At 39.4% G+C, this 19,927-nt stretch overlaps 1 protein-coding gene across 4 annotated transcripts in view; it reads right to left on the bottom strand.

The window, feature by feature from the left end:
- AP1S2 (adaptor related protein complex 1 subunit sigma 2) overlaps nt 1-16,354 on the bottom strand; it is a 30,563-nt gene extending 14,209 nt beyond the window's left edge. For 2 of the 4 annotated variants that reach the window (XM_062182861.1, XM_062182860.1), the window contains exons 1-4: nt 16,215-16,354; nt 13,956-14,134; nt 6,035-6,143; nt 4,623-4,760 (exon numbers count right to left, since the gene is read on the bottom strand). In XM_062182861.1, the coding sequence (XP_062038845.1) occupies nt 4,623-4,760; nt 6,035-6,143; nt 13,956-14,134 (426 nt within the window). In that variant the 5' untranslated portion in view covers nt 16,215-16,354. The remainder of the gene's footprint in view (nt 1-4,622; nt 4,761-6,034; nt 6,144-13,955; nt 14,135-16,214) is intronic. The other 2 variants (XM_062182863.1, XM_062182862.1) reach the window with 2 other exon arrangements.
- Nucleotides 16,355-19,927: the final 3,573 nt, after the last annotated feature.

Here is a 19,927-nt window from a genome sequence, read left to right as displayed (position 1 = left end):
GAGGTAACTTTTTCTCCTAAGATTCTTACCTGTCCGTTTTTATGCAGCCTCACAGATTTATTAATTATCATTTTCACAAAGATATAGCATAGTACTAGCATGTATCATGCAGCTCCCAGCACTAAAACAAATCAATTTTAGCAGCAGTAATTCTCCATAGAGCACCACTTTCTAGATGAGGCAGATAAACAATGGCAAATCCAGTAAGTTTACTCATAAAGTGGATCATCTTGAAGTAGAAGCAAATTCACAAGTGTAATGCTTGCTTTTGGTACCTCACTTATTTTTCATTTCACATATTACTTTAGTGAGAAACGATACCAACAGCAAACAAAGCTCAAAAGAAAAACTCACCACAAATTTCAAAATGATGCTGTTAGTATAAAAAAGAAAGGTTGACACATCTCAAAGCGCTGATCAACACCATCATGCATCTACTGCTGAGGGTTAAAGCCCAATGCCCAATATTTTACTATTTGATCTTTATGGATCAAGCAAGGACTTGAAATCATTTCACGTGCAACAGTTTTTGCATAGCACCCCATTTTATCCATGCCACAAAAATGGTAAATTTAGTAGTTACCAATAAATAAGTTGGGGGTCAAAGGGACTAAAGCCTTAGACTGCTCTTTATCATAAGATATCCTCAGACAAACCTCCCCATTCTTCATTCTGGCTCTATAAAATTAAGGAGCAGAGAAAAGCTGGTAAGTGCCCGACTTTACAGAAAAAAACTGCACTCTATTATTTCCTTTGTCATTATACATGTATGTGTTATAAAATAAATTAACTGCATCACTGTTCTCCACTCTACCCCCCTACCTCAAATCTAGCTCAAAATAAATGGGAGTGGGAGAGAGGATATTTCAAGTATTGTAAAGAATGTCAATATAATAATCTCAGCATACTGTACTTCAATAATATACAAAACAACTTTAGTACCAGTGGCATGTTAGGAAGACATGTTTTAAATTCCAACAGCCAAACATTAAAAATTGGATAATGGGCCAACTTTTGGGCTTTACCCCCAAATTTAATTATGTATTTATCCAACCAAATGCCAGGAGGAATAAACACAGAATTTGGTCTACAAATGTCAAAACTGATCCCTTATTTATCATGTAATTAAGCAAACAAAAAGATATCTATTATTAGAATGCTGATTTTTAGCAATTATTACTCAATATACATTTATACTATATTCTTATTACTAGCAGTAATATGCTAGCAGAAAATCAACTTTTTCTACTGATTGTCTTCCTTGTTTATATAATGAAGGACTACCTAGATTATGTAGCATTTATGCAAACTGGGTAAAAGGGAAAATTTTAAGAAATTTTTCTGAAGAAGATAAATGTTCTTAATGATAAAATGTCTTTCACTAATTAAAAAAGAATTAAAATCAAAATTATTCTGTGATTTGCATATATCTTTAAGCAAACAGATACAAGTTCATTGTAAGTCATCTTTGCTGTTTAGAAATAATCAATTCAAGTAAAACACCTAACACTAAGTAAGAAAATCATGATACATAAAAAATTAGCTAAAATTAATTAGAGCTTCTACAAATTTAAAGTTACATTTACAATTTTGGAAGCAAAGTAATTTCTCATATCCCAAACTGTAAGACCAAAAAAACTATTATAGATCCAGACATTTGATAAATTTAACAAGAAATGACTTGAAAACATTATATCCACATATCCCATAAAAATTCCAACTACTGACAATTTGGACAATGCAAACCCTAAGCCTAAGAAATCTGTTCAATACAGAAAAACTTCTAGGAGAATTACGAGTTTCTTTACTATATGACTGAGAAAGATAGAAATTTGTATCTAAAACAACACTTAAAATATACATACTAAGACAATATGTGAATAGGGCACAGTGCTTAAGGTTTCACAGAGCTCTGGAATCTAGCAGATCTGGTTTGGAATCCTGGCTTTGCCAGCTGTTAACCAGCTGGCCTTAGACCAGTCAAAGGAATCTCACTGAGCCTCTACTTCCTCAATGGTTAAAAAGGCTATTTCTTACCTTTCCACAGACTGTTCTATGGATTAGCACAGCATGCTTCAAACAACTGCTGAGCTTTACATATAAGCACTCAATTAGCATTAGCTATCATCATAGCTATTTTCTGTTGTCATGACTTCCAGAACAAGAACTTCTTTTTAACAGTCTGTGGAGTGCTGTTTCTCATCTTATTCCACTTTCTATTTTATGAACATAATATTCAAATACCTTTCCAGAGATGTAAACCTATATCATGTCTCAACATATAAGTGAATCTGTTTTAGGAAAGGAGAATTTGATGTCATTCCTGAATTTCTTCTGAAAGTTTGTTGATGAAGGGTGCAGAATAACCTGAAGCCAAGCCTTGAGCTTAGCTTCCTGAATGCCTTAACCTGCAGTGTATTCTAACTCACTCTAAATTCACCTCCTACATTTTCAAGACCTGAATGGCTAGGAAAAAAGGTCTACTCAGACAGCTACATAGAAAATGTCTTAGTGTACTACTAAAGTTTCATTTCTGTACAAAACAATGTAAAAGTAGTCAAAGACAAGAAATGGGACCAAAGTTCTCTTTTAAAGACAAGGAACTATAATAAGTTGTCTGTTTTTCAAAAAGGATGAGAATGGATAAGGGAAATTTCAAATGGGACCATCATCATCCTACACACACACAAATAAATATAGAACTGTAATGATGTTTTTACCCTCTAATACATTAAATACTCAATATACTCTATAAGGGAACATAGCACCATTGTCATATTAAGTTTATTACAATTTACCAGTAGCATTTAAAAAATAATCGAGGCGCAAGTAGATATTCATGCCCTAAATATTACTTTCCAGGCTAAACATTAAAATTCAAGGCTGAACTTGAATAACCTTAAAAATGTTTTAAGGCAAATGCAGTGAATAATAAAAAACTTGGAGGAAATACCAGGTTCTGATAGAACATAGTTCCACAATAATGAAATATAAAAGTGATCAAAGGAAGATCCAAATAAGACCTCCAATTCCTAATCCTGGTTTTGACCTATTTTTTTAAAAAAAATTTGATTAGTGAAGAGCAAAATAAGGATGTGCTAACTTTAAGAACAATTTTACAACAGAATGTGAGCTTGTAGTCAGCACACCTGATGTAAAAACAAAAATCCCCAAAACGACGTGGTTTGTGATTAATAAACCACCATGGTAAACTACACACAAGGAAAAGAGCTTGTGCTCACTTCACTATTGAATAGCAAATGGTACCAGAGCTGCCAATAAAATACCCCACTTTTGCAGGCACATTAACTATTCTATTTGGTAAATACAAGACCATTAAATGCATAATGTGTTCGCTCACATCTAGTAGCTGTACATTCCCAATGATATCATCTCAACTCTGAGCAACTCCCACAAAACTGACTCTGTTGATGACTGATCCAGGGAGATTCCCAAGTAGCTCCCTCCTCCTCACAGAGGCAGAAAATTAATGTTATAACTGAGAAAGAGAATCACTCTTCTCTCCTATTTTGTTCCCCCTAACATCTGACATTTCTGTTAAACAGAAATGCTAAAAAAATTGCACTTAAAAGTCTCCTTTAATATTTAAAAAAGACAAGAATAAACTGATAAATATGTAACAAAAAAGAGGGAGTTAAAATAAACTGGAAATACAAAACCATGTTTTCAGTGTTTCTGGAAAATGAGCCAAGTCAAAAGCACTCAAGATCTTTAATATACACACACTCTTAACTATTTAATGAAAACATTGTATTTTTTCCTGTTTACTAACTCCTCATGCTATAAAATTTCTGTAAGATCAAAACCACAATTAGCTCTAAAACATAATTCAGTTTAGTGCTTAAATTATGGTGACATTAAGTTTTTAGAGAAAGGCAGACTTAATCTATGAAATTTTAAACTTCACAAATAAATGATACATAAGCATCAAATATACAATTAGCCCAGGATGACTGTGGTAAATAGAAAGGGAAAGGGGTTATTATAGTTCTAGGGATACAGAGGTATGACAAGAACGGGGTAGTTTTGACAGAACATGGTTTGTTTTTTAAGAACAGCAAAAGAAATAGAAATACTTTTGGTCAGTTTGGCTAACACAAAACTAGAAGGTTCTACAAAAAGTATAATTAGAAACAGTTTCTTGGCTACATTTGTACCTAATGGACATGAGGTGAAAATATGAACCAATTTGGAATAAGAACAACATAATCTCACAGTCAACTCTTGATTATCCACACTCATGAAAAAGGGGGTTGTCTTAAGTAATTCAAAACAATGGATGGAGAATTCTTAACTTACTGTTAATTTTGGCCAATCCTTCCCCTTCTTAGTCTGTTTTCCAAAATTAGACTCTAGTGTTTTGGGGTCCAAAATGGGCCATAAAGAAGAGGTTTGACCAACAGACCATCTCCAAAGTGAACTATCCATCCACAGATGACTGAATTGATGTGACTAACACATATTCCAAGCAATAAACCACACAAGGACACTACATGCCAAGCATGTTTCAGAGTGATTTCTGAAACTTAACAATGATGACTGAGACTTCCCTAGCAGAAGCAAAACATGCAAGCATTTAGTCAAGAGAAGGAGTAGCGTACCTCCTGCAGTAGATCGGCCTGCTCAATTGCTTTAAGGACATTTTTCTTGGAAGTTTCTTGAACTTCTCCTCCCAAAAGAAACTCATCCAAAATAAAGTAAGCCTTCTCAAAATTAAAGATGATATCAAGTTCACACACCTGAAAAGCAAGCAAACAAACAAAAAACCCACAAAGACCCACTGTCAAAAATTAGGAAAGCTAGACTTTCTATTCTTTTTAAAAAAACTTATTGTTTATTTGAAAGGCAGAGCTACAGAGAGATGTGACAGAGAGAAAGAGATCTTCCATCTGTTGATTCACTCCCCAAAATGGCCGCAACGGTTGGGGCTAGGCTGAGTCAAAGTCAGGAGCTTCTTCCAGGTCCTCCACATGGGTAAAATGGCCCAATCACTTGGGCCATCCTCTGCTACTTTCCCTGCACATTGGCAGGGAGCTGGATCAGAAGTGAAGCAGCCAGGATATGAACCAGTGCACAAATGGGCTGTCAGCATCACAGGCAGCATCAGCTTAACCCATTACACCACGACACTGGCCCCAAAGCCAGATTCTTAATCAATATCATCAGGCAGTGAATAAAATCTGACCACAGTGAATCAATTTTAATTCTTTCTAAAAAATGGCAGTGATATTAATATCACTGATTTAAGATAAGCTGAATTTTCAGATCTCAAGTATTTGAAAGCACAATGCCTCTATGCTACATAAGACCTGGTCTGCAGGTTCCCAATGTGGTACCAATAACTTTCAACTCATAAAGACTGGTTTTAATTCCTAGATAATGTGATCTGAACTGCTAACCAAATCTAAAGTCTATACTGAGTACTTCCAGAATGTTAATGTTTGTACTTGCACTCCTTTCTATTTTATTATTTTCAACTTTATAAACTTCTCATCATAATAAAATGAGTAGGTCTGCAGGACCAGTAATTCTAGAAGTTAACAACTAGGCCCACTTACAAGAAACAGATTCATTCCTGCCTTATTATACATTTAGAATGCCCAAGACAACCAAATAATAAACCTTGTAAAGAAAAGGTTAAGGGGCTGGCACTGTGGCATAGTGGGATAAGCCATCTGCAGCACCAGCATCCCACATGGGCGCTAGTTCCGATTCAGCTCCACTTCCAATTCAGCTCCCTGCTAATGTGCCTGGGAAAGCAGAAGATAGCCGAAGTCCTTGGGCCAGTGCACCCACGTGGGGGACCCAGAAGAAGCTCCTGTTCCTGACTTTGGATCAGCCCGGCTCCAGCCATTTGGTGAGTGAACCAGCAGATGGAAGATCTCTCTCTCTCTTTCTCTGTCTCTTTGTAACTCTGCCTTTCACATACATAAATAATTTTTTTTTAAGAAGAGGTTAAAAATTAAAAAAAAAAAACTATGGCATTAAATTTCCTGAAATAAAATATACTCACACTTCCAAAATACTTGTCAAGTAATTCCACATAACGATGAATTATTTCCAGGGTAATTAGTTCATTGTCCTGATCCTCAATGGCACAGCAAAAATACAGGCTTGCATATCTGTTACAAAAAACAAACGTGGAAAAAAGTTAACTTGTAATCAAGTTTTCTAAATATATTTTTGTAACCTATCATGAAATAACCCATGCTATAAGCATGCTTATTTTTTCTTTCACAACAGTATAGATTCTTTTTTCCTAGGCTGCAAATGTAATAAATGTGTAAGAAAAATTTTGAAAAGCATAGTCAAGCAAAAGAACAAAAACAATCACTCAATCATACTACCTAGAAATGGTCATTGATTTTGTTCTTCCTTTTAAGCACCTTCCTATGAACATCTGAAAACACAGTTGACCCGGACTTTTCTGAAGTTGATTAATTCAAAGTACAAGTAAATAGAGAAGAAAGTAACCTTCCAACTGAAGGACTTATTGAAGACACTGTTAACATGAGGTCCATGTTTTGGAATATGCTATTGAAGTATAATACACACAAAGGGGAAAACCTCAAGTCACAAAGGCTCAATTTGTTTTCTTTTTAAAAAAGATTATTTTTTTATTTATTTGAAAGACAGAATTAGAGAGAAGAGGAGGAGGAGGAGGAAGAGGAGAAGGGGAGACAGGGAGAGAGGGAGAGAGGGGAGGGGGGAGGGAGGGGGAGGGAGAGAGGGAGGGGGGAGGGAGGAAGGGGGAGGGAGAGAGGGAGGGAGAGAAAGAGAATCTTTCATCTGCTGATTCACCCCCCAAATAGTTGCAATGGCTGGGACTGGGCCAGGCCAAAGCCAGGAACCTGGAGCTTCTTCACCGGCTGCTTTCCCATCTGCATTAGCAGGTGGCTGGATCAGAAGCGAAACAACAAGGTCTCCAACTGGTGCCCATATGGGATGCCGGTGCTGCAGGCAGAAGCTTAATCTCCTATGCCACAATGCCAGCCCCTCAACTTGTTTTCAAAGTGAACCTATCTATACATCAGTGCCCAGATTAAAAAACACAGCACGATTGACTCCTTAAGTCCTCTCCTACCCTGTCCTTGTTACAACCTCTCATTCCTAAGGGAACTATCATCTTGATTTCTAAAGCACAGAATTGTTTTTAAAAAGGTTTCTAGGGTTGTGGAATATGCCCCACCCCCAAGAAAACAACTCCAGGTTATCACAGAAGTTAGAGAAACAGAACAGAAAAGTTCCTATCGTTTATGGGAAATTGCAATCAATCCTCAAATTTTTAAGTTCAATACTGTTAAACTGCCATGTAGGTTATTTGTTAATAGGATCTTATTCCTAAAAGAAGGAATAATGTAGGTGACTCATATTCTCCTACATATTAGGATTTTAGCACATGAGACTGGGTTATGCTTGACCTAAGAAAGCCAAAGTTGTTAATGAACAAGCTTGAGGCATAGCAAGTCCTTTGAGGATTAAAAGAGCATTTTCAAATGAGTTAAGAACAATATACGGCTTCTGAAAAGAAAGAAAATAAAAACTCAAGGCATTCTAAACAAGTCTCAGTTGAGATTGTCAATTTTCACTGAGGAGCACTTAAATGATTTTAGAAAACACAATTGGCAGTAACTGCTCACAGCATTAATGTAAAATAATACACAGAAAAACACAACCTGTTTTAGGATTCGATAAATTCCTGTTCCATGGTATTAAAATAACTATTAACACTATTAATTTTGATATTATAAAAAACAGGTCTTATTTGGTCTTTTCAACAGCAAGTCCTATCATGCTTGATTATAGATAAAAAAAAACACACACAAACAAAAAATCAGTAAGGCCCAAGAATACAGGGCCTACAAATGTATTAGTACTGGGATAAGAAACTCCCAATCTGAACTCCAAGTCTTTTTCCACTTTACTAAACCAAATATCATCATATATAGCCCAACTTTTGCATATTCATTTTACCTTTCACATTCACTATTTAAAATGGAGAGTCTTCTGCAGACTTATAGAGTGGGCATTTTAATGTGTTCATTAATCATCATAAAGAGAATAAGTCATAGAAGACATAACAGGGCACTGCACTGCCTCCAACTTGAACAAAGTGCTTCCTCTAGTTCTCTTCACTATCCTGTTTTTATTTGTTTAAAAAGCAATGAGAAGGGCCCGCACTGTGGCGCAGCAGGTTAACGCTCTGGCCTGAAGTGCCGGCATCCCATATGGGCACCGATTCGAGTCCCGGCTGCTCCTCTTTTGATCCAGCTCTCTGCTATGGCCTGGGAAAGCAGTAGAAGATGGCCCAAGTTCTTGGGCCCCTGCACCCACGTGGGAGACCTGGGAGAAGCTCCTAGCTCCTGGCTTTGGATCGGCGCAGCTCCGGCCGTTGCGGCCAATTGGGGAGTGAACCAGCGGATGGAAGACCTCTCTCTCTCTGCCTCTCTTCTCTCTGTGTAACTCTGACTTTCAAATAAGAAAAGCAATGAGATATTATAACTCTCCATCCACTCTAACTGATATTCATTAAATACAATTTTGAATTTGGGGGAAATTAACACAATACAATTCCTTGGATTATAAAAATTAGATTAAAATAACTAGTATAAAAATGTGCTCTGCTATGGCCTGGGAAAGCAGTGGAAGATGGTCCAAGTGCTTGGGCCCCTGCACCTGCATGGGAGACCCAGAAAAAGTTCCTGGCTCCTGGTTCTGAATCAGCTCCAGCCGTTGTGGCCATTTGGGGAGTGAACCAGCAGATGGAAGACCTCGCTCTCTCTGCTTCTGCCTCTCTATAACTCTGCCTTTCAAAGAAATAAATCTTAAAAAATGATAGATTAAAAACCAAATATGACTAATACAAATAGAATACTAAATAATAATTACAGTTTGCTAATAATTTTGAGTAAAATTACTTATACCCTCATTTTCAAGACTTCCTCAGTACTACTGTTGAACAATCTAATGTTCGCACCATTCTCGCTTCTTATGCATAGTACTGCTCCTTCATTTAAAAATAAACAGTAGGGGCTAGCACTGTGGCATAATGGGTAAGGCTGCTGCATGCAGTGCCAGCATCCCATATGGGTGCCGGTTCGAGTCCTGGCTGCTCCGCTTCCGATTTGCTAAGGCCTGGGAAAGCAGTATAAGATGGCCCAAGTTCTTGGGTCCTTGGTAGACCCAGAAGAAGCTCCTGGCTCCTGGCTTCGGATCCGCGCAGCTCTGGCCATTGCGGCCAATTGGAGAGTGAACGAGCAGATGGAAGACCTTTCTCTCTCTCTCTCTGCCTCTCCTTCTCTCTCTGTGTAACTCTGACTTTCAAGTAAATAAATAAATGTTAAAAAAAATAAACAGTGCTTGGGGCAGGCATTTGGTGCAGCAGTTAAACTGCCACTTGGGATGCTTGCATCCTGTATGGGAGTGCCTGGTTCCTTTCTGGCTATCTTGTTTGTGATCCAGCTTCCTGCTAACACATCCTTGGAGGCAGTATATACTGACTCAAGTGCTTGAGCCCCTGCTACCCTTGAGGGAGTCCTGATGGAGTTCCAGGCTCCTGGCTTTGGGTTGGCCCAGTTCTAGCTGTTGCAGGCATTAGGGGAGTAAACCAGTGGATGGAAGATCTCACTCCATCTGTCTCTCTGCCTTCCAAATGAAATGAAAAATAAATAAAATAGTACTTAACCACTAGTCAAAGATCCTAACTTGTACAAATTGTTTGGGAGCATTAATTTAAAAACCATCAGGAACCATGTGTCTAAGTAGCAACCAGTAATATTAAACAACCGAAAACAACCCCAATGCTATCTAAATGTTTACTTTGGCTCAGAATGGAAGAGTCACCAACTTAATGAATTCTTTCTTGCAGGTGAACAGAAAGCTACCAGGATGCTAAGAATGTATCTCTCATCAGAAAGTTCAGGGAAGGAAGAAACAAACCTAGTAACAGGCACTATGGACTGAATCTTCACTGTAAGTGAAGCACTGAATGTTAGCTATGGCTTTGGCATACTGTGCTATTTTACTTCTCACAGAAACCCTAGCAGAGAGATGCCATTATTACCTGCATTTATAGGAGACCTAGGCTTGAGTGACCTGCCTAGGAACAGCAATTAGCTCCAAAGCCCACGTTTTATATTAAAAACCGCAGCCAGCAAATGTATTAAAATAATTCTATACCTAGCAAAAATTAAACAATGCCCAGAGCAATATTTTAAGTTTTGAGGCCAGGGGAATAAAAAATATCATACTTATTTAGTAAAAGATTAAAGAGAACTTGGGGTATACAACTTATTTTTAGAACCAAATGGTTTTTAAATTCAATAATGAGCTCACTTTGTTCTCATAGTACATATTTGTAAGTCTAAATCTGAAATAAAATTAATAGACTAGTAAGAAGAAAGGTATGTTTCGTTATTTTTAGTACAGTGGATTAAGACTTACTCTAATTACTGGCACTCAGTGAACATATGAAAGTGCCTATTCTTATATTCAAAACACATGACTTTTCTGCTGTCAGCTAAATATCAGCTGACTATGGGTAAATGTTGCTAAACTGTTCTCAACACCCACTGGTATGTCATTAAAAAATTCTTTTGTTAATAAAGAAAACCAACAAGTACTCAATGACAAATGCTAAGCTAGTAATGTGGAGATACATGTATTTTAAAATTAATTTTAAGACTTTAATCCAGTGCCTATTTCACAAAATAGGACTGAAAAAAACATACAAGGTTCTGTTGTCAATGAATCTTCAAGTATATTTTATTTCAGAGATGAGGAAACAAAGGGAAAGTGACTTGTTCAACACCACAAAATTAGCAATTCACATAAATGGAAAAAAACTTAAGTATTCAGATCTTCAGTCTGTCTTTTCAGCTATATTATCCTTATCCCCCTACCTCACCCTCCCCAAAAGGGGGAATTTGTTTGCTAAATACTGAGGCTGAAGATGTGGATGAGACAATTTTAAAAAGAAATAAAAAGCATTTGCTGATATGAACAATGAAAGTGCTCATTCAGAATTTCTCAAAAGCTAAGCACCAATTCTTTTGCTTAAAAGGTCTTCTCTTCCAGATAGTTATAGGAAAAACAAATCACCTGCTAATATCAACAAACAATAGAGGCACAGGGGTTGAGCCACTGCTTGAGACACCTGTACCTAATATTGGACTTCTTGGGTTGGAGTCCTTACTACACTTCTGCTTCCAACTTTTTGCTAATGCACAACCTCGGAGACAGCAAATGACGGCTCAAGTGGTTGTGTCCCTGCTACCCACATGGGAAACCTGGCTTGAGTACCTGGCTCCTGGCTTGGTCCTGGGCCTGCCCTGGCTATTGTGAGCATTTGGGAAGGAGATTCTCTCTCTTAAATAAATAAAATGCTAAAACAAAACAAGAAAAGTCTAGTATGAAATGAGGGGGGACACAGAAAAACAGATTTTAAATTCTACCTTTTGTATATGAATTGTATTTCAGTTAAAGCTGTTATTTTTTATTCCACCTTTACTGAAAGGAGCTTTGATGTATTTATCAGAATTGGCTTAGACTACTCCTTATAGCTTTCAAAAGAAACAGTAGTGGCCCAACATTGGACAGGCTGAATGATGTGTGTGCAGGAACACCAACCAGTGCTTTCCTTTCTTCCCATTAATAGCTCATTCATAGGACTGATTCCTTTGCTGGTATTTCCCTCCTCCACACGGGGGACTCCTTTCTCTATCTAGAAATAAGCTCAAGCTTCTCTTACCTTTTTTTAAAAACTTTCTCCCTACTCCTATGTCTGCAAATGGTTACCACCTCCTCTGCCCATCACAGCAAAGCTTCCCAAAATAGTTTACAGATACTGTTCAAATTTCTGTACTTCACACTTCACCCTATTACATCAAGAGTTCTGTCTCTTACTCGAGTGAAAGTGTTCTGGCAATGGCATTTCATGAATTGCTCATTGAAAATCTAATAAATTCTTTCTTTCACTGAATTTTATGCAACATCTAGCACTAGTAATCTAATTCTTGAAACTCACTTTCTGCTTCCCCTGACTTTATTGAGCTAAAACTTATTTTCCTTGGGTCTCACTCTGTTGTGGGTCCCTTCTTAACTCCCAACTAGAATGCTTAATTCACCAGCTAGAATGCTGGTGATCTATCACTTTCTTTTTCTCCAGACCAGCAAGCCTATGCCCACCAAATCCCATCAGAAAACCATTAAGTCACACAGACATCCCAAAGTCAACCTGCCCCCAAAAACTGCGTTTTTTAGCTCACCATTAACCTTCTTCCCTTTCCTTCACTTCCCACTTCTAGGAGTGACCAAGTCTTATGAAACTTACCTGGGTAATAGCTCTCCTGTCCAGTGTTCAGGACCTCTGTATGATGCAGTCTCCTACTAGACCCAGAGGTGCCAGTCTCATCCCACCTGTCCCCCATTCATTGTCCTATTTCTATCTTTAAGAAAAGGAAATCTTTTTTCACTCCTGTTTAAAACCACTGTTTCCATTCTTAAGATATGAGTTGTAGCCTCATGTCCATCACTAACTAGCATATGACCTTGGACAAGTCACTTCTCTCAAATTCTCACTTTTTATAAAATTGAAGTTTGATTAACAACAATGGTTTTCAAACTCACAAACTGTCTCCTGTTCAAAGGGTTGAAGCCAACTGAGAAAGGGTACAGGATTCTCCTTCTTGATTGCACAAGAACAGCTTCACTTTCATTTAAGATTTTTTTTAAAGTATTTGACTAATTATTCTAAGACATACCCCAGCTCTCAAATGCTATGATGTTTCTATCTTTCTCAACAAGTGATAAACCAAACACTGGATACAAAATCACCCAGAGATAGCTAAATTCATTCCATAATAAAAGATTCTATAGTATTTAAGAAACTCTTTATGTGCTATTATTTCCTTTTCTTTCCCTCTACCCTATTACCATTTCCTGAACAAAAAAACCCCATCCTTTGGAATGCAATAAAGGAAAGCTGAGAAAAAAAACAGACCTCTCTCTCTGCCCCTTTGCATCCCAAATGATTAGTTACCTATGTGCTCCCTATACAAGGGAATTTTTTACACGTAGAAATGCTGTTATCTTAAATTCAGTAAATTATTCAAAAGGGTACAGAAATGAGGAAGAAACAAAAGTAAATGTTCCTTCAAGAAATGTTCAGTAAAAGAAGTTGTTATATTTCATTTAGCCTGCTTAGAATAATGTTGAGAAATTTATTTTAAGGTATCAGAGTTTCATATACTAATAAAGATACACAGCATTTTTTAAATTCTCAATGTAAAAAACCAACCTAATAGTCATTCTCCAATATAAAATTTTAAAAAATCTCCTTGGCAAAATGATATATTATATCTAATCATATCTCTACCTGAGCAACAAGTATATTTTGAATTAATACACGCTACTAACAAAACAGATCCTGTGTATATGCAAAGTTTTTAAACATTTGTATGGTTGAAAGTCTATGTTCCCAAGATATTTAGAAGATTCTAAAAGTCAGATAAAAGGCATGTCAAATATCAGTTATTATTTTATAGATTTGCAGGGAGAAGGGATTAGACTGTTATCTATGCTTCTCTAAATTCAGAGAATTTCTCACATAATTTAAAATTCTGACCCTATTTCCCCCTGCAATGAAATGAACTGGGTTTTTCTAAAAAGATGATTATAAATAGTCATTTATGTCTTTAATTATATAATTAGTTCTAAAATGATTTCCCTTTTATCATTTTAGCCTGGATAATCAATCGAAACAGTAGTTATTTTAAAAATACAAAGCTTTACTGCTTTACTCTAAATATTTTTCTCCTAAATCTTTATTAATCATTATTTCTAAATGTGATTAACAAAAGTCTGACATCTCCATGTTACAAATGACCTAACAACTGACTCTTTTATTACACCTTTCTGATAAATAAAAACTATACCTTTTGTAAACAATCTTCAGATCTCGCCACTCAAGAAAGCTGCACATTTTAGGTTTCCGTGCTAAAACGGTCTGAACAAGTTCTCTTGTGATCTTTTTCTTCTCTTTGTCTGACAGTGGGACATACCATTTCTGCAGTCGAAGCTTCCCCTGACGACTAAAAAGCAGCATAAACTGCATCTGTTAAGACAAGTAAAGTAAAGATTACATGCGGTACTTTGAATCAATACAGAGGAACCTGTGAGAGCAGGGCATTAAACTGACAATTAGCAGCTATCATTATTTTTATGTCACTTGAAATAGCAGGAAATTCTTTTAGAAATATCTTTCTGCTAGATACATCCCTTCCCTTCCCATCTCACTCTGTTCCACATAAGTTTGGAGAGGAATGGGTGGGAAAAAAAAAGAAAAACAGGTATATTACAGTGAAATTTTTGAAGAAAAAGCTGTCCCTTGTAATTTAGAAACTATTTTCTACCTGTGCTCATACATTCCACACTCCCTATATGTATCAAAAGAGAACTGTAGATATCAATTGGTTTAGGTACATTTGAAAGAAACAGGCAATCTACTATTTTTCAGCCCAAGGCTTTTCTAGTCCCAGGGTGAATTACTTGTAGACTTTGAATGCTCTCTTCTATTTATGCTAGCATATTTTAAGAAAACCAGAATGAGCTAAAATATGCACCAAAAAAGAGGATCTCACAAATACATATTTTTCTTAATAAAATCCTGATCTTAAAGTATCTGTTTTCACCTCATTTTTAAAAACATAAATATGCACATAATTAAGAGCCAAGTTAATGTAATATTGTGAAAATCAAATCTTAAAAATGTCAAAATAATAATTAGATATATTGAGGGGCATTATATGAAATATTACATTTAAAACAATAAAAAACAGCATCTACAGATGGATTGGATACTGAATTCTAGTGTTTTTAATACCTAAGGTAATTTGTGTGTATTTATTTGGAACCTGCAAATCTGTTGATTAGTCTGAATGTTCTTTTAAAGGCAAGCTTACGGTATGTCAATTGGTCATCAACTGCAAACGGTATTATTTCTACAAGATAATGTAAAGATAGAATTCAGATACGTATTCTGTTTTCTTTTAAGCGTGGCAAAGAAGATTCAAGCCTGATTCTTAAAACTTACACCATCTTGAACATGGGGAGAGAGAATTTATACAATCAATATAGAATAAAATGAGCCCTAAATTTCTGTATGAAATTATTTGATATGAAATTAAAATAATGCAAAAAGACATCAACCAGATACTTGGCAATTTATGACATGACAATTTTAACTTTATTAAACTTAAGGCTTATTACCGCTTGTAACATGCTTCAGCGGCACAAAATACACGGACATTACTCAGGGGTATCAAAGTGCCTCCATATAAGTTGCAATCAGCGGCATTCGAAAAGGGGGCAGCAAGCGAAGCATCAACTGGACATTTAAAGCAAACCCGTTATCAGAACTTGGAAAAGAATGAACCTCGTATTCCATGATCTCGGTGGCCAGGAGGGGCGGGGGGTTGCTTGCCAAAAAGAGTATGGGTTCAAGGCTGTCGGTAGCAGGGTCCTGTACCTGCCCTACCACTTTACAATAAGAAAACACAACGTATTCTCTCAAAATAAATTATGTACTAACATGGGACGAAATCCGGTTGCAAGGCACAAGTATCCTGTCTTATTAAACACGAATGCTTTGATTGTGCCGCAAATCACAGGGTACCACAATTCTGGGAAACGGGCATTAAAAACAATGGGCTCAGCCTCGGAGCGAGCTCGGGACCAGCTTTCCTTGGGTCCCGCCGTCTCCGATGCCTCCCCCCCGTTCCGGGGCTACACTCCATCACTGACCAAGCCTGAGCGAGGTGACAGGCAAGGAGCGGAGCAGACAATGGCATCCGCCGCCGCGCAGGGGGGCGCCAAGAGTTCTCGGCCGCCGCCGTCCCCGGCCGCCAGCCCCTCCCTAAAACGCCCCGCAAAACTTGAGACGATTCCCGAACCACAGGTGCCGCGGCGCCCCGGCGGAGCCCCAGACTAGACCCCGCATTCCCAGGCGCCGCGCGGTGGCTTGCGGGGGGCCGACGTGGAAAGAAGTGAGTTGTGGGGCGCGGCGCCCAGGTGGCGGGCCGGCGGGCTCGGGGTGGGGTCGTCGGAGCGCGCGCGGGGCGGCGGGGGGCGCGCCCAGCCATCCCTCCCCCTCCCCATCCCCATCCCCAGCGTCCCCACTCGCCCTCGGGACTTACGGCAGCCGCGGGCCGCGGGTGCGGCTGGGCTCGGCCGGCAGCGGCGGCGGCTGAGGGGAAACCCCTGTCGCCGCGGCGAGTAGGAGACGCCGTGTTGCCGTGGGGAGGGGACCCAGTTGTCGGAAAGCAGGCTTAGGCGGCGAGGGGAGGGCGAGCCAACAGACTCCGCCCCAGGGGCCGGACGAGGGAGGAGCTGGGGCTGCGGCTAGCGGAGAGGCGGGCTGGACGACGCGCGGGAAGCGGCCCAACGGCAGCCAACGGCACCCGGAGGCGGCGCAGGCGACCGCGTAGTCCGACGAAACCGATTGGCCGCGTCGTCACCAAGAGGAGTGGTGCGAACCGGAAGTTGGGCCACGTGACCCGGAAGCGGCTTCGGCCGCAGCCAGCGCGCCTGCGTACTCAGGCTCGTGCCTTCGGGACGCGAGCGGGTGGCTGCCTTGGCTCTTTTGGGGACGGGAGGACGTGGTTCCGCGGCGACCTTAGGCGACCCTGTGGTGCGCGGCAGAGAAGGTTCTGAACGCGAGGAGCCAAGTTCGAGCTCCGATGACTCTCCGTGTCCCAAGAGGGTGGGATGGGGAGGTGTGACGGCCGGTGATGATGGTGGGAGGAGAAAGGCAGTGCTGCAACTCTGGGGAAAGCAAGGCAGCTCTTTCGTGGAGCCCTTGCAATGCGTTCACAGGGCCTTTTGCTAGGTAGATGGCCTCTCTTTCCCATCGCAGTGCTACAGCCCTAGCCCAGACACTTTTTACCACAAGCTTCACACCCTGGGTTTGCCTCGCCCATCTTCAGGGCTGCGGACTGGATGAGTTATGTCCTCAGCTGAAAAGCCCAGACACCACTTCATCTTCGAGATCCCGCTTGCTTCCCACGCCTGGGTTTAGCCTGGCCAACGACTTGCTCTGCCTGACATGCCCTTCCTCTCAAATGTCACAAGTATGAAGCGTCACCCTAAAACCTTGTAAGAACGAATACGTTTTTCACCAACATGTCCATTAGTCTGTATTTAGCACGTCTTGGATTTATTCATTTTGCATTCTAACTTAGTTCACTGCTTGGTGTGTAACACAAGTTGGCTGATAAAGACTGAAATGAAATGATAGATTTGTTAAGGGCCGTAATGCTGAGCACACTGCTGGGCACGTAATCAATGTTCATACTTGGCGTTTGAATGATGGAATGAATGAATCATCTAGTCCAACTCATCTTTTATAGATAAGGAAAGGGGAGCCCCACGGGATTAGGTGACCTTGCTCGAACAGCCACGGGTTTCCCATGTCGAATGCTATTCATTACTCCAGTCAACTGGGTTCCTACAAAGGAAGCTAGAAAATTGCTTTTGTTGGGCCATGCCCTTTTTGCAGAGGTTTGTAAAACGTAGTTGTCAGATTTTTTTTAATGGCCCAAAGTAAAAAATCGCAAAATTTTTCCATGAAAGTAAATTCAATCAACTTGAAGGAACCCTTTATTAGAGATCATGTTATCTGTGCAAGGGAGGAGAGGGTTATTACAATAAACATGAAACTAAGATACTAAATAGTGGTTTGGAGGCATTTGAAAATGCCCTTGTTTGGAAAAATAAAAAATGTAATGCTTCTCCATTTCTGCATTTCTGTGCCACTTGGAAAGTTCCCTGCTGACATGTATGATTAATGTATACTGGAATATTACAAAGGGGTCGACAAAAACCACAGAGCTAGCTTTCTGTAGTTCTTTAGGCCCCCTGCCCAAATTTCTCCCTGCCCAACCATGCCCCAGATGTGCTTGCTAATGTCCCATTTCTCCCTTACTACTTGAAACAGATGCCACTAACCAGTTCAAAGATAGCTGTAATACTATGAAATAAAAACTTGCCCTCTGATTCCGAATGCTGCCTTTTTCTTTTTCTGTACAAAGTACATGTGTACTCAACATTCTTGACATAGCTGCCTCCAAATTTAAACTCATCGGTTATGCACCTAATGGTGGTGAATGGCTCTGAAAATGAGGACTAGGGACTTGCTGATGACATATTGGCAATCTCCTCTCCATGTTCCTAGTAAAAAAAAAAAAGAAGTGGGAGTGGGGGCAGGGAGGGGAGGGAATTATGGGAAAAATAATTAGCAGCTGAAAGCAGCTATTACATAATCTTGGCTGCCTATTAATTTAGCAGAAGGAATGGCTTATTAAATTCTAATAGCAACAGCACAACTGCAAACAACCTAGCAATTAACAGTGCAGGGCCCATTATTTTGTTAATATGTTCTCTTCTTTTGGCAAGTGTATGAGAACAAAATTTACAGAAGCAGATGGTCTTTTTCAGTAGATTATAGATGGTTTATTCCCCAGTCTTAGTATTAAGTGCTAATTGTGCATTCACTGTGAAAGACAAAAGAAACACGGTTGCCATCTTTGTTAGTAATTAACTGCTTGACTTTGATTTCCACAATTTCCAAATTGTAGGCTTTATATACATGTTCTTTCTCACCTAGTATCTTTTTCATCTGTCATGTCAATAGGGTATCTGCTTTTACTCCTTTGTTTTTGTTTTCTGGATGGTCCTAATTTCTTGTTGTTAATAATGATACAAAAATTATAAAAATAGTAATAAAAGAATTTTTATAAAAATTAAAAATTTTATTCTTGTTTCTTAGATGTTAAAAAAAAATCCCTGCCTGTCAGTTATGCTAAACACAAGAGGTGAGGGTGAAATAGGCATTCTACCTTCTAGCAATAGAATTTTGAGACTTTGTGTAATCATTCAAAAGTGTTCCAAAATCACCTTAGTTTCCTGCTGAATGTGTGATGGCCACATGCTTTTTATCCCTTCTCTCTCTGAAATCACCATTCAATGAAAAAGAAGAAAAGAAAGGAAAGTTTAAAGCGTGCCCACATGGATAATAAGGGAGGGGACATTATTGTGAGGCTGTCAGTAAGGATGTCAAGGTACACTATCAGCTCATCATTGAAACACTGATGATTTAAGTAACAATTGTAATATAGAATAAGAAGAAGCAGAAGTAAAGAGGAGGTTGATTTGTCCTAAATCTTTATGCCATAACAGGAAGAAAATAGATAACTTCTATAATCAAGAAATAGAGGGCCGGCGCCGTGGCTCAACAGGCTAATCCTCTGCCTTGCGGCGCCGGCACACCGGGTTCTAGTCCCGGTCGGGGCACTGATCCTGTCCCGGTTGCCCTTCTTCCAGGCCAGCTCTCTGCTGTGGCCAGGGAGTGCAGTGGAGGATGGCCCAAGTGCTTGGGCCCTGCACCCCATGGGAGACCAGGAGAAGCACCTGGCTCCTGCCATCGGAACAGCGCAGTGCGCCGGCCTCAGCGCGCCAGCCGCGGCGGCCATTGGAGGGTGAACCAACGGCAAAAGGAAGACCTTTCTCTCTGTCTCTCTCTCTCTCACTGTCCACTCTGCCTGTCAAAAATTAAAAAAAAAAAAAAGAAATAGAATAATTGGTGTAACCAAGAGTATGGAATTTAGGCAAAAGGGGGCACTGGGATACCAGCAGATCGGAGACAGCTTACTGGCATAAGCTTGCTTTTCAGAGGATGTTCAGGAAAGCTTGTCTTGCAACACTGTTGAGGGCAGGGAGCGGAGGGGCAGACCACCACAGACAAAAAATGGGTAAAATGGGTTAAGCTGTGAGAAACTGGGCTGAGTCAGACTTGTGAACATTTGATGCATAAAGATGTATATTGCAAGCAGGAAGGGCCCTCCAATTCCTC

This window comes from Lepus europaeus, chromosome X, assembly GCF_033115175.1.
Source record: "Lepus europaeus isolate LE1 chromosome X, mLepTim1.pri, whole genome shotgun sequence".
NCBI lineage: Eukaryota > Metazoa > Chordata > Mammalia > Lagomorpha > Leporidae > Lepus > Lepus europaeus.
The sequence above is the reverse complement of the archived record's forward strand: the minus strand, read 5'-3'. Positions and strand labels throughout refer to the sequence as shown.